Source organism: Stegodyphus dumicola, chromosome 1 (genome assembly GCF_044657685.1).
Source record: "Stegodyphus dumicola isolate Sdum_Otavi_A_Nest chromosome 1, ASM4465768v1".
Classification (NCBI taxonomy): Eukaryota; Metazoa; Arthropoda; class Arachnida; order Araneae; family Eresidae; genus Stegodyphus; species Stegodyphus dumicola.
Window position 1 is genome coordinate 22,302,889 of NC_140768.1, and position 15,866 is coordinate 22,318,754.

Below are 15,866 nucleotides of genomic sequence, written 5' to 3' on the forward strand. Positions count from 1 at the left end.
GAGCCATTTTCTGTATGCTTGGCTTCTATCACGAATGGGTCTTTTTCTCAACAGTATAAAAAAAAAGCTGGCCAGGAACAACTTAATTTATAAAAAAAAGGATTGACTCAAAGGCTTCTTTGATAGTTGCAGTGCAATATAATCGCAATGCTGACGTTCATCAAAAATAGTTATTGCATATTTTGACATTTTATTAACAACACGTGCTCTTCTAGGTACAAAAACTTATTATTTTTAAATCTCTAATGCACATCAACTACCCCACTTACCTCATGGCAAATGTCCAAATGGTGTTCTTCTTTAACCCACTTAAATAAGCATTTGCAATGTCACGTTTCTGACTGCGGTACAAATCCTCTCCTGCATGTTTTCCAGGTTGTGCATTGCTGTATACAATGGCAGGCCTTTTCTTGGGGGGGGGGATGGTGAGCCTGCATGCAGTTTTGTGCGCGCTATATAATTTTAAATACAGAATTTAATAATTTATTTTGGCCATTGGACAAAAAAGGCCATTTTAAACGTCTTTTGGACAAAAAATATCATTGGAATGCATTCTTACTTAGACAGGTAACTTTATAGGATACTGACCGAATTTGGCTCCCCTAAATTTTTTCGCCTGGGTGCGGAGTTTTATTTTGCCACCTTCAATGCATACCTGCCAAGAACATGCCTCATATCTGGTATTCAGAAAACGCTTACAGAAAAACATCAGCTTAGAGAGAATTGATAGCATTCTTTCATGTGCGCTTGTGGTGTAACTGTCAGCGAATCGAGACGGTCAATCAGTAGTTCCGGATTAGACTTCTCGCCAGGAAATATTTAAATTGGTGCATACCTGAGGCATTAGAATGAATTTTTTGTATGCTTCGAACACCTCTTTTGCTACATGTTTAAGGGGAGCGTTCCGTTTTAAAATTAATATTCCATGTTACTTATCAAATGATACTTTATCGACCGTATTTTCTCCAAATGGAAAACTTACTTGCATATCTTATCAGGTCTTGTGTTCCTCTTTACTTGCCTTGGAAACATGAACTGTCCTGACTCGGAACAGGGAGCTTACTCAAGCTATGTTCAATAAATTGTGAAGTAGACAATACACACAGGAAGGGTATACGAAACCCTTTATTTTCTATCTTTACAGAGATTTCCGGAACTTCGGAATACAGAGACCAACCACTTGTGGTCTGAACGTAAGAATATAAAACTACTAACTAAAACTCTAACTAAAACTAACTTTGGATTAATATACAAGTGCCTAACTTTAAGATTGGCCGTTATTTAACAAAATCCGTATGTAGTACAGAGAGCTGTTAAAACTACGATACGTTTGAATTTATCAAGAGGACTAAACCTCTGGCCTTGAAGGCAACCAGCAACCGAGTAAAACTACAGTAAGACCCCGCTTAACGCTATTTCGTTTAGCGCTGTTTCGTTTAGCGCTGTTTCGGTTTAGCGCTCTTTTATTTCAACCCGGGGATTCTCCGAAATTGTGCGCAGCGCTAGGTTTCCAAATAACATATCCGAAACAGTGTGGTTGTGTTTCTTGCTTGGTGGAAGCATTTTTATCATTTGAAACATTTGTTGACATTATTGTAAGTTTAAATTTGTATAATACTATAACGATTAATACAGTGACAAATATTATGATCTTTAGTTTTTATCATGGGTGATAATAAAAAACAAGAAAAGAAAGCAACCAGAAAAAGCATTTCACTGGAAACTCAAATGCAAGAGATTAGAAGATTAGATTCTGGTGAACGTCAATCTCAAATTAGTGCTGCATTGATTTTGGCAACTTCAACAATAAGGACAATTCTTAAGAATAAAGAAAAAATACTGTCATCGGCAACTGCAACTACGTCAAGCTCTGCAACTAGAATTACCCATTCTAGAAATAACATTATAGAGGAAATGGAAAAACGACTGTCTATATGGATTCAAGACGAAATTGAACGCAATATGCCATTAAGCCAATCTATCATAATGCCTTCTTAACAAAAAGGCAGAAAATTGGAAACCCAGAATAGACTGAATGATCTGAATGAGAATTTTATTTGTTTTTAAAAGTATATGCGTTTATATTGTTTTTATTTTTGTAAGAAATAAATGTTTGATTTTATTTTTATTAAAAAAACATTATTAAATTTAATGCCTAACCATTTTTTATCCGTCTTCCCCTAACCCCATTATTTACATGTTAAGATAGCCTCGCTTAGCGCTGTTTCGCATTAGGCTCTACTTCGATGGAACGTATCCCCCGCGTTAAGCGGGGTCTTACTGTACTATGGCAAGCGGCCTGCTTCTAATAACTCCTTCCTCTCTCTTGCTTGGCAAAAAGCCACAACTTAAGTACTTGGCGTTCGCCAGACAAATTTTGCATAAATAAGTTAACGCTTTTAATTCTGGCCGGAAGTAGAAAATAAGAAGTGATAGTAAAGATTTAAAAATAAAATAAACGTTCGTAAAACTTAAGATCCTTACAATCTGAAAGGTATTGCCGTGAATGATACATTTAAAGCCGCATTCAGAATAGGGTATTTCATTTGCGTTTATTACTTAAAAAGAATTCAACATGCCAGTATAATAGAAAATTAAATAAAATAGGAAATATTGATTTTGTAAACAGTTAGAAATCAAAATTTCTCTTCGCGAAATATTTTGGAAACTTAGTCAAATGAAATGGAATATAATTAAAAAAAATTAAATGTAAGCTAGACAAATGACAAGGTAGGTATGAAAAAGCTTAAAAAATTATCAACAGATTGTAATGTCTATGTACAAAAGTGTGACTCTTTCATTTCAGGTCTTGCCATTTGCAAAATAAAATGTAGAAACTATAACGAATGATAAAAAAGCTCTAAATAAACATTTCGAAAATTTTCTCTCTTAAGAAACCCATGACATATATTTCTGATTTCAATGAGCTGCTGCATAAAAACTATACCTAAGACAGTTGAACAACAGTCTATTAAGAAAACTGTAGACATAAATCATTAATAATTAAAATAACGTAACCGATTTTAACTTTAGATCCTGAAAATATATCGAGTCGCCTGCTTCTTCTGCATATTTTAAAATTTTCATAGGATTTCAACTTTTTAAAATTTTAATAGTGGAAAACGTAATATTATATTTATAAAATATATAACAGAAACAATTATCGTTTTATAATCGTAATTTTTTTTTAAAGTTGAGGAACTTCTGAAAAGCATTCCACGGAATTCTTGAGTTCCATGTAATGCTTTAGGCGGTTTCATTTAATTATCAGTGATTTAATAATGAAAATATCGGTGATATAATACGAAATAAAAGCAGGATAATTAAAATTTTAGTCGGAATTCAACCTTTTAGTTGATACAGGTTAAAAAAGGTTATGCAGTTGAAAGTGGAATGTGAAAGAATTTTCGTCTTCAAAAGGGAAAAATATTCTTCCATGATATTTTCTGCCAGAATGCAGTCTTTTCTCTCCTTGATGAAAAGGAAACCATTTTCTATCTTTCTAGAAATGAATAAAGATTACGTATGAAATCAACCTATAAACCTCAATCTAAAATTGAATTTTAATCACGTTTAAATTACTGACATGGGCAAAAGCACTAAGGTACTGTTAATGCTACTTAACATAACTATCTAAACATAACTAAGAGATATTCAAATGTAGAATTTTGTTTCTTTTTCTAGGGATAAGAAGGCCCCCGTGTTCAAGAAGAAGCCTGCCATCCGGCAAGAGGATGATGGCGACAGGCTTCTTTTCGAATGCATCATCGAAGCTAATCCAACTCCAACAATAACATGGTTCAGGGATGAGAAACCTGTGGCTTCACAAGGTCGATTTAAGGTAAAAAAAGATAAAACTTTATTACTTGAATTCGTTTTTATCTTTTCAATGCGAGGTAGAAGCTGAGATTTATGCTCTTGATTTTACTCTCCATTTTCAGATATGGATCAGTAGATATAATTTTGCATATTAAATGTTTTTCTATATGATTGTTAATAGTATTAGTAAATTCAGTTGAGCAGATAAAGCCTTTTGCACCTCTGTTAAGTATGTTATTTTAATCAAGATCTTTTCACTTCGACTTCACGAAACAGCCGGTCACGTCCAATACCGAAGTATGTAGTCATTTGGAATTCCTCAGATTTCGACAACAGGAATTAGCTAAAATTAAAAATTGTTTGTTATTTCACGTTTAAAGCTCGAAGTCTAGTTACGTAGCAAAATGACCAACACCTTTGGTTTTGGCTAACTCATATGGCCAAACCTCGGGATATGCATTATTTTTCGGGCTTTGACCAAATGAGCTTGCCAAGGCTAGACGTTTCTGAGCACTTCGTAAAAAGGTTAGACTTGGAAATTTTGCCAGTAATATTCATTAAAAGGCTACGGGCTATCTATTATGTGAGTTCTTTAGAAGTGACTTGTAAGAAATTAAAAAGTAGTTATTAGTCCAAAGGGATTTCAGTCCCGAAGGACTATTGCTTTCGTTTTGGCATTTTGCGTCGGATTCATAAACGTCGGTTCACTTTTCAAACTGTTGCCACAAAATGTTAGAGTCCTGCATTATATTTGAAGAAATTAAATAATGAAAAATCTGCATAAATGATTGTCTATTTCTCGCATTGTGATTAAAACAATGGTACATAGAGCCATCGAATTTTGAATGACGAAATCCTACTGCGAATATGGGCATCTGAAATCCCAAATTTGGAATTTGTTTTATTATAGATTTTATATTTTGTAAAACTTTAACGAATTTTTGATTTACAAACTCAATGCTTTAAAAGCGAGAAATAGCAACGTTATATAGAAAAAAAAATACTTTTATCTCCAGCTCGCGAGACTGTGTATATCGGAAATTCTAAAGATATGCTTAATTTAACATTATTTTGCGATATTGCTCTTGAACTGAATTTTATGGTTTAAGTGCAAAGAACATGATATTTAATAAATAAAGGTAACACTCAAAACGTTAAAAAAACGCCCCTTTGGACGTAATTTAAAATCTGAAAAAATTTCAGATTTTTTTTTTTTTTTTTTTTTTTTTTTTTTTAGGTTTGTAGTCATAGAAATCTAATTCCTATAAAAGAAAATTAAGGACATAGTTTAATAACATTCTCTTCTGTCTTATTTGGAGACTTCCGAAACAAAATGAGATTGAGTGCATCAGAACTGTTTGTTTTTTAATAATTGCATAAACCTATACTGAACGAACATGTAAAACCCTGACTATTTAATTAGTTGCAGTTATCACATATGTGTTAAACTCAGTGAAATGCAATAGAGTCAAATTATAATTATTTAAATACCGAGGAGTGGGTGATAATTACGACAACCCACTCAACAAATATTTGTATATGGCGATGGAGAACCGAAAGAAATTTCGAAACTGAACCTTGATGTCATTTGCGTATATATTGCGTATATGCCATATAACGAAAACCAGGAAAATCCCTAAGGCTCACTCCGAACCAATCGAGCTTAGGGAGATAAAACAATGACGAAATACAATTGTGTTGTAGTTTCAGCTGTTGGCAGGCCTTCATATTGAGATATTTTAGGTGAATAATAATATGCATCTAGAACATTTTTTCATGACATACTTCTTTAGAAGTTTATTGGCGCATTCGGTCCGTCAAGTAATTTTAAAAAAATGGGGAACTTGGCAAGATCAAAACAATTTATTCCAGATCAGAATTTCGAAAACAGAAATTACAGTTTATCAAATCTAATAAGAGTTCTAACTAATATATTTTTTATGGTTATACACATTTAGAGTGACAATAAATTTTTGGAAGTGCAAGTCGTTTGAGTATCATGAGGAACTGTATGCACTTGAGAGTTTTTATCAACTTTTTTGTAATTTTGGCATTTAGAACTTATAATATTTATATAAATTAATCGGAATTCAGATTTTTCTTAACTCCTTTTTTTAAACTATAAACTTCAAAATTCTAAGAGCATATTATAAATAAGAACTTTAAGCGCTGTACTTGTTTTGGAAGAGACTGCATTCTGAATTATATTTCTTATTAAAGTTTCGAGTTAATTCAAACTTTGTCAGAATAATTTCATTTTTAAAGCATGAAATAAAATTGCGTTTCCCGAAAAATTAAATTTCTTATGAATGATTATATCAATTATATATGGGTAAAAAAAATTTGGAAATTAAAAAACTTGAGACACTTTCTAATGATTTTTTAAAATATTTTAAATAAATTCTTAATGGTGTTTGTTTGAACATTTCATTTATACGTTGGATGTTAGTAACAGAAAGTTAAACGTTTTAAAATTTGTATTAGCAAGAGATCATTCTAAACAATTCCGATGAGAGTATCTGTATGTAACTGTGTGAAAAGTTCGCTAGGATTTGGTATGGAGTTATTAATTATTGAAATTGTGAATAATGGGCATTTATATTGCAATCGGCAATGCCGAAAACATAAACGTGTCATACACCGTACATTATTAGATATTTCGGATCAGGCATTGATTTTTAAGCATTTAGATGTTGCAAATGATTCTTAAAAAATCAAATAAAACATTTTATAAAAGACGATAAAAAATTCCAACTTAGTTTCTTTTTATTGGGATATATTTACTGAACAAATTCTTCTTGCCTTTTTATTATTTTAATTCTACAATATCGTATTAAATATCTTTGGAAACATTAATAGTTTCACTCATAGATATTATTAATTATTTAAACCTGTACATATTTTTATATAAAAGTATACGTGTGCATTATTTTCATTGTAATTTATATGTAAAGCGTCATGTATATTATTTTCATTGTAATTTATATGTAAAAGTGTCATGTGTATTATTTTCATCGTAAAATTTATTAGAAACAAAACACATCAGTCAACTACATAGCATTAAACTCATACGCAAATTAAATTGATTACAGAAAGAGAAGATGATAAGTAAAATTTCAACACGCTTCGCGATATTGTCAGTACAATTTGGGTAAAATTCTGTCTTTTATTCGATGAACTTTGTCTAAGTAGTAAGGTACTCTTCACAATACGTGGCTTACAGTTTGGTTCAATATGCGTGTCTACAATAGATTCAAAAACATATCAACATTCTGCTGTTCTGCATTGAAAAAAATTAAGAATTTGATGATTTTTACACTTAATGAAAGTAATATTACTGTATGGAACTCAACAAATCTATAAAAGACAATATAATATTATACTTATTTTAATTTTGTTAATATATTTTGATTAGGATAAATAATAATATTTGTCTTCGTGCTCCGTTTTATTTCGCACTACACGGACTGGTCCCAACTGAGTGGCCCCCATATCAGGCAGGGGTTGGTTCGCCAGTCAAAGTTACCCAAGAGGATAAATGTATGTTAATCATGCTACAACCCCGGGACAATCCGAGGTGGCAGTCTTTAAGAAGTTTCTCTATAACCACTGCTGCCTCCTGGGCGCGGGGTCTCCATTCCCGGTTCCCAGGTTCCACGGCGGCGGGGAATTTGCATGCCTGGAGATCTGACCTGTCGTTAAATGCTCTCGCCAGTACTACTATCAGGTTCAATATTCCTTCTAACCTTCTTCGGGAACATACAAGGACCTGACTAGGAACAGAGAGCTTACTAAAGCTATGTTCACTAATTTGTAGTAAGTAGACAGGATACAGACGAAGGGTATACAAAAACCCTTTATTTTTCTCTATATACAATAACTTCCGTACTTCGGAATACAATGACCCGCCACTCGGGGTCAAACGTAAAAGTATAAAAATAAAACTAAACTCTAATTTAACTCTAGAATAATACACGTGGAAGATTGGCCTTATAATAACAGGAAGCGTATGTAGCACAGAGACTGTGAACACTACAATACGTTTAATTTATCAAGAGGATTAAAACCTCTGGCCTGGAAGGCAAACAGCAACTGCGTAACTTCTAAGGTAAGCGGCCTGCGTTGACTTACTGCTTCCTCTCTCTTTCGCTTGGCAAAAAGGCCACACTTAAATACTTGGCGTTCGCCAGACAAACTTTGCATAAAAACCTTCACGCTTATAATTCTGACCGGAAGTAGAAAATAAGAAGTGATAGTAAAGATTTAAAATAAAATAAACGTTAGTAAAACTTAAGATCCTTACACTACTCGGGCTCGGACTCTTTTCTCTGTGGGCCAACACACACCAGGCGGAGTACAGAGTTCTTACCTCTCTGATTACAGGGTAGTAGTCTTTGCCAATTCGTCCTCAGTCCAACTGTATGAAACAATCTTCCTTTGGTGTTCTGGAACCACCAGGCTCATAATGTTATATTCCCGTGGCCGAGACTGCCTAGATACTGATCCTAGCCAGTAGATTCACGGAGTTCTCTACGTCGACCTCCGGAGGGGGAACTAGGGTAAAGCAGTATCTATATTGACTGCAGGCAATTGCTTGAATATATGAAATATTTTCCATCTTTAGATCAAGTGCGATCGCAAAGGAGATGATTATCATTGCGCCCTGGTGATCGACGACGTAGAAGAGGAAGATGGAGGAAAATACAAAGTAACGGCCACGAACAATCTCGGAGAAAGTAGTGCCACTATTAATCTAAATTTTGACAGTAAGTAATTTAGGAACAATTCTAAATTTTTTTTAATTTGAAGTTTAAGTGGAAAATATTTTACCTGCGAGTTTCGAGTAATTTTTTAATGTGCATAATATGTTTAATGTTTTATAATAGTATATGTGTGTGAAGGTAAAACATGTAAAATTAAAATAAAATCGCAACTTTAAATTGTTGCAGTTCTTTAAGAGTCCTTTTTACACTGCTGGCCATTAAAATTGCAACACCTTGAAGGAAAGCAAATACAAAAAAGATATTTATTTTACGTAAACAGTATGGCATAAAGACAAATTGATTAAATTTATAAGCAGTTTGGGGGTTTACAGGGGTGAGAAATTAGTAGAAACATCTACCCTGGCAGCTAAAACAGCCCTTACCCGGTTACGCATGGAGTCGAACTGGGCGTGGATGACAGAAACGGGCAACTCATTTCATGCTACTACAAGTCTGTGCCATACTTCATAAACCGTATTAGCTTTAGAGGGGTGGCGGACCAGTCTCTCAGCAACCCATGCCAGATGTTTTCAATGGGTGACAAATCTGGAGATCGTGCAGACCAGCGCAGCAATCGAATACCCTGGTATCGAGGAAGGTCAGAACATTACGTACAACATGTGGTCTTGCATTATCTTGTTGGAAGATGGCATTTGGCAGGCCTCGAAGATAGGACACAACCACTGGACGTAAGATGTCAGAAATGTACCGATCTGTGTTCAAATTACCGTCGATTCGAACTAGAGATGTGCGTGTTCTGTACACAATGGCTGCCCAAACAATCACACCAAGTGCAGGGCTCCTATCCAATATCGAATGCAACCAGGCGACCTGCGGTCTCCTCGGTGCCTCCAGACACGTATACAGCTCTCAGATTATTGCACGTAGAACCGGAACTCGACTGAAAAGAAGACATTGTGCCATTCCTGTACCCAATTGTCCTGTATCAATTTTACTCCTGTATCAACTGTCGTTCGGCACACAAGAGTCGTCGTCTGTATCTGCTGCATTGTCAAGAGAAGCCGAAGTAATGGTCTTCGTGTTGATAGTCCACGCGGCTGCTAACTTCGACGCACCGTACGAGTGGATGGGCTCGCTGCTTGGCAAAACTGATGTTCCTAGGCATGCTGCAAACATGCCCATTTCCTGACTAATGGTCCGTGCCGTGGTTGTACAGTTTCGCAGGGCTGATATCACAATATGTCTGTCCTCTCGGGCGTTAGTTATGGGAGGGAGTTGAGATTCTGCATGCCATTCAGTATGACTCTCAACAACAAACTGATTCCATATTCACATGACAGTGGTTGAATGTCAAACAGAGCGACGGGCGATATTACGAAACGATAATCTATACTCTCGATACGCAATGATCCTGCCTCTATCGAATTCCGACATTTAGTGGTGAGCATTTCTTCTTCTTTTTCGAGGCGTAAAACGATATTCTGAGCAAACTCCGACCTTACTAAACGCTCTCCGAATGAGAAATCTACTGCACAGTTTTTCTTTGATGCAGTGCTTTAGATGTCGATTCTTTCTCCTGCGTCGTCTAAATGTGCTGAAATACTAATCATTAGCCCAATTTATTATTCTCTTCATGTGATTTTGACGTTCATCAGATCATTCCTTCCTAGTGTTGCAATTTTAATGGCCAGCAGTGTAATTTGGTTATTTCCTCGTTTTGTGTTAAAATAATAAAAGTTCTGCATTAAAATAATAACATGCTTACAATAAATATCTCTGAACTTCAGCATTTCTGCTTCTTATATAATGCATATACTTATTAACGACAAAGGTCTTTTAGCCATTTCATTGGCTTCATTGATAAGTGCTATACTAAAATTTCGAACCAAAATTTTAATGAACTAAATAAACTAAGCTGTCACTGTGTTACGTTTAATCTAACCTTCATGTTATAATCCACACTTCAAATAAATAATAAAAATGCGTAACATCTTTTTGAGAATTTTTTTATATCAAGAATAAAATGTGTTGAAAGCTATGACCGCAAGTACTTCTTTATTATTTTACTTACATCATATTCTATGTTATCTCCATGACAACTTTTATTACATATACATATAAGCTCGATGTTTTACGTTTGAAAGCAAAAAGGGTTCCGACAGTTTTGCGTATCGTAAACTGATGTTCCAAAGGATTTAAACAGTTGTGATACCTTATTGCTCCTGCATAAAAAAAAATCGATTAATACCTAATATCATATTGAACGCTTTTTCTGAAAATGCTTCAAACATTCAAAAATAGGCTTTCTGAAAAAACAATCAATCAAATGTGTAAGGATTAAATATGTAAAAACTTTTAAGAAGTTTTGTTTGTTTGCATTTTGTTTCGTATTTTCTAATTCAATTTGTGAAGTGATAATTTATTTTTAAAAATAAAGAAACTTAAATAACCAAAAAATATTGTACACACTTAACCCTAAAATTTACTTTTAATTTTCAAAAGCATATATGAAGGCTTTATAATTTGTGACGGTATGAAATGTATCTTGCCCCCAAACCACTGACGGGATTTAGTGTTAATTTACAAAGTCCTCAGCATTTTGCAATATATAAAGTATTAATTTTTATTACAACTGAAAACTAATATGAATTCTAAAAATTATTTAATGACAATAATACTGCGTGTAAAAAGTAACGTTATTTAAATCTACAGTTTTGCAATAAAATGGGCAATGAAATTAGATACGTTATCTGATAATTGCCCAAAATGAATTACAGTACAACTTTACTTCAGCTGGTTCGCTAAGCTAAAATATTTTACTGCCGATTCAATGCGAAACGATTGAATAACAACATTCCCTATAATTTGCTTTTTACTTTTTTGTTACGGAAGAAAAGTATATTTACTATTTCGTGATATAACTGTTAAAATCTATATTTAGTTATTATCATTATCTTTATTTATTATTATAAGATAATCAGAAATGCCTGCGAAAATTTCCCTTCACAGGAAAAAAAAAAGTAAAGCTTTAAAAATTACATTGTTCACCAATCATAATTACATATTATAAAAGACATGTCATTATACTGTGCAATCAAGTGAAAGTAATAATAGTTACACTATTAAGATAGTTTTTATACTATATTTTATGTAATTTTTACATCTTCAAGAAAGTGGTTATAATTTTGCATGCTTTATTTGTGTATTTTTATTTTGTTTCATTTGTCTGTTTATGTGTGTTATGTGTGTATTTATTTAGGTTTGTTTGGAACAAAAAAACATTTTATAGGTATTTTTAGCTGTGTATTAATGAAAATTAACCATAATGTTAATAATAAAATATAATTTTTCGCAATTACGCCAGGAAATAAAAAATACACATTTCTTCAATCACATGAATGTAAAAGTGGAAAACAGTTTCTAAAATAATGATTATCATTTGTTTATCAGTTTTGTATGATTTTTCATATTTTAGAGGAAAAGTTTATTATCGTATGCGTTATTTATTTATTTTTGCGGAGCACGGGACGCAGCGATTTCTGAATATGTGTTAATGATGTTACTAATGACAAAATGTAGCTTTTGTCAACTATACTTATAAACAGCAAATATACTTTTTGTCTACTAAGAACACAGCTTCTTCATTTACTAATAGCAAAAAATCATTACAAGTGAATAACATTGGCCACTCTTTTTTCGTCAGATATAGAACTGACTGGCCAAATCCCGAAGTAATAGTAAACTGCCGTATATTTTGAGAATGTGGGCACACAACACAGCCATAGCAAGAAGCTTCGAGCTTTGATTGTAACAATAGAAAAAATAACCGTAGATTTTTGAAAAATAATAAAAATTAGAAAAGCAAGCTAGGTTCTTCTTTCATCCTTATTTTTTTAATCTTTCATTTCGTCGCTAAATGATTATATACATAATACACATAAATGTCTTTGTTTCTTTATTAGCTGAAGAAGATGAAGAAGAAGAAGGGATCCCAGTTTTTACGGGAAAACCTGTCATTAAACAGAGCCCTGATTTCAACAGCATTATTTTCGAATGTAACCTCACTGCTGATCCTAAACCTACGTTACTATGGTAAAATTTTTCATTGAGTTGTTATAATTTTTAAATACTTTGACAGTCGAATTAATTAACAATTCAATCCTTATCTAACGTAAAGAAATCGAAGATCTTTAAAATATACTGATTTTTGCACTTATTCATGTTTTATTAAGTCACTTTTAAGTCACAAATTAATGTTATAAGGTATTTCTCCTGCCTTCTTAGCGAGCCTTCGTGGTGTAGTGGTCAGCACGCTCAGCGCGTAATTGAGAGGTCCGTGGTTCGATTTCTGGCGAAGGCGTTGCTAATTTTTCACCTCTCCGACTTTTCCAAAATACCTAATGTCTCTACAAAGCATTTATAATATTTTAGTCATTTAGCCGGGAGTGTCGGACTACGTCTGTCTGACATCCCAATATGACAGCAAAGTCCCAGCCGTCCGTTATCTGTTACCAGGGGCATTAACACATTTTACTGACTGTAAACAATCTGAAAATTAGCAACGAAATTTCGAGATTCATGAGGAAACATATAAGTATTCGTGCGATTGATAAAAACGTTTTCGTACTCAAATTGCTCTTTCGTTATTGACTATTGGATTGGATATTAACAACAAAATAGCCTTAAAGTGTGTGTGCTACGAGCTTTGCTTCCAGCCTAATCACTTTGCGGATCTGCTGGCAAAACCCATTTATCCGCAGTGCTGTATTCAAAAGCTAGTTTCTACTGTGCTGCTGGTCTAGAGCCCATTTTAAATCAGTTCCAAGAATGAAATTTGTAAAAATTAGTGCAAAAAAGAAAGTAATAACAATCGTTAGACGCATAAAACAAAATAATACTTGATCGAGCTGATGCTATCCATATAAAATTCATAGGAATTTCACAATATTCTGCCGCTAAATATTTAGCAGTGTTTCTTGATGATACATTCACATTCAAGATCCGGTCATATACGCAAGAGACTAAGCCGATATGACTCTCAAATATGTTTCAAGCCAAGCGTAGAAGCAAAGAATTTTATATATCTTTCCTCAATAAATCTGTTTTCCGCCGCTACATTCTGGGTTGCTCACAAGGCTCTAATAATCATTCATTATTTATCTCGGTTTGTCTGAAATATTATTCAAGACAAAGAAGTTTATATCCATAATTATTTTCTTACCACAGTCTCAAAATTCTGCGCGAAATATGAGAATCATGGTTAAGTCTTATGAGGGAACCTTTTTCATTTTGAGGCATTATACAAGGATGACGTAAGCAAAGGCAAATTTTCGTAATGAAAGATGATAAGCGAATTGCGCCTTCAACGTATTGATTCTCTCAATATTCCCCTATATTTATATAAAGTTGGGGACGAAATTTCTTTATTGAGCGACATTTGTTTCAAACAGACAAATCTATCGTCGATGTAACCCCAAATTTGTATGTAGTGATCACCCTCACAGTCCAAAAGCAATGAAGAAAAAGAATGTAATATAAACAATTAACTATAGACTGTCTCTTAGCATTTTCTTGTTATAATACATTTATTTCAATCACATAGGTTTCACAACGGAAAGCCTGTCAGTGAAGGGGGACGGTACAAATCTTTGCTCAAAGCCACCTCTTCGGGCTTCTTAGCGACTTTAGAAATTGCTCAAGTAGGCTCCGCGGATGGCGGAGAGTACAAAGTAATTGCCAAAAATTCCGTAGGAGAAGGCTCGGCGGCTATAAACCTCAATTTTGAAGGTTTGTATTATCTGAGTTTATCTGTCAGGTTTAAAATTTTATTAGTAAGTTTATTTGTTTATAATCATTCTTATTAATATTTTTCTTTTATATTTTTACAGGTGATGCAAGTAAAAAGTGAGTGTTATTTCTCCAGTATTTGGTAATTTAAAAATTAACATTAAAACACATTTTCATGCTTGTTTAGCATGCTTGCATAGCAGTGTTTGTATTAAACTGTAGTAAATTATTAACTAGTAAGTGTGTGAAATGCAGTTTGTTATTTTATGGACACAGTTCTGTTTAGACATGAATTTGAAATATTAAATTTATACTTGAAGAATCTGAGTAAAATCGCTTGATTGCCTTGCTACATAATTCCAAAACGTTTTGCTTTATTTTCTACTTTTCTTAGCAAAAAATTATTAATTCATTAAGTAAGGGCTACATAATCTAGGTAAACTTTTCGTTTCATTACTTTATAACCCTTTACTATGACAACTAGTTTATTATCCTATTTATTACCCCAGTTGAGAGCCAGAATTCTTTCCTCTTATCTAATAACTGTTATTTTCATGCATGTCAAGTCTCTTAGTATCTTATTCAGAATTTAATTATTTGGTCACAAAATTGTCGAACAACGAGTAAAAAAACTTCTAGTTTTCTCCCTTAGGCTATCAGTAACACGCAACAAAAAAGAGGAAGTTTTCTGTTGGCTTGACCGATGAACATCTGTACGGAATTCAGATGGTTAAGCAAATTAACCTTTTAAAATCAGGAAAATGCATGTATAAAAATGAGTTGCAAGTGTATTAAAATTTTATTTTTTTGCAGAATTCCTGGGGGTAAAGCGCCGAGATTTCCTAAAAAGCCTGCCATTAGGCAAGAGGGCGATTCCCTTTGTTTGGAAGTAGTTTTAGAAACACATCCATTTCCTAAAATTACATGGTATCTTGGAAATAAAGAAGTCAAAGAAGGACCAAGGCATAAAATTACTAAGAAAGAAACGGCAAAGGATACTTATTTACTAAGTTTGGAAATCTTGGTAAGGGAAAACATAGTTTGATTTTCATTGCTTCTGAACCCAAAAAGCAATTAAGTAAGAAAGCTATAACGTTTCTATGGAAAACAAAGAACAAAATATTATTTCTAGTAATTGTTTAGTACCGCAGATAAAAGTTTACTTGACTTTACACAGTTAACAATCGACAAAGAATTGACCGATTATTAGTCATGCAAAAATCGTTACTCAAATCTATTACACCAAAAATAATTAATACTGGTAGCTTAAAAAGTTTTACGACTGCTACTGTAATGACGAACTTGATGATTTGAAAGCGTTTATACTTAATTTAAAATATAGCATTAGCAGTCATACACTTCTTCCAGCTATTGTGCAACTGTTTAAATATTTTTGGAATAGTTTATTGGCGCGTCGTTCCAAGCATCTTGAGAAGCTGTTTTCTCAAAACAAAACTTGCGTATTTAACGCTTCCATCCAGTGTTAGGGAAAAAGGAGTGCCTGTAGTGAACTCAATTAACTCAGCTGACGAGACC

At 33.5% G+C, this 15,866-nt stretch overlaps 1 protein-coding gene and 1 long non-coding RNA gene across 3 annotated transcripts in view; one reads left to right on the forward strand and one right to left on the reverse strand.

The window, feature by feature from the left end:
* The window catches only part of LOC118188284 (twitchin-like), a 384,165-nt gene that overhangs the window by 77,143 nt on the left and 291,156 nt on the right, over nucleotides 1-15,866 (forward strand). For both annotated transcript variants that reach the window (XM_085813574.1, XM_085813575.1), the window contains 6 exons: nucleotides 3,685-3,841; nucleotides 8,444-8,585; nucleotides 12,506-12,635; nucleotides 14,146-14,330; nucleotides 14,432-14,447; nucleotides 15,144-15,354. In XM_085813574.1, coding sequence (XP_085669700.1) covers nucleotides 3,685-3,841; nucleotides 8,444-8,585; nucleotides 12,506-12,635; nucleotides 14,146-14,330; nucleotides 14,432-14,447; nucleotides 15,144-15,354 — 841 coding nt within the window. The remainder of the gene's footprint in view (nucleotides 1-3,684; nucleotides 3,842-8,443; nucleotides 8,586-12,505; nucleotides 12,636-14,145; nucleotides 14,331-14,431; nucleotides 14,448-15,143; nucleotides 15,355-15,866) is intronic.
* Nucleotides 1-15,866, reverse strand: part of LOC146999057 (uncharacterized) — a 114,228-nt gene that overhangs the window by 22,059 nt on the left and 76,303 nt on the right. The gene's annotated exons all lie outside the window — the stretch shown is intronic.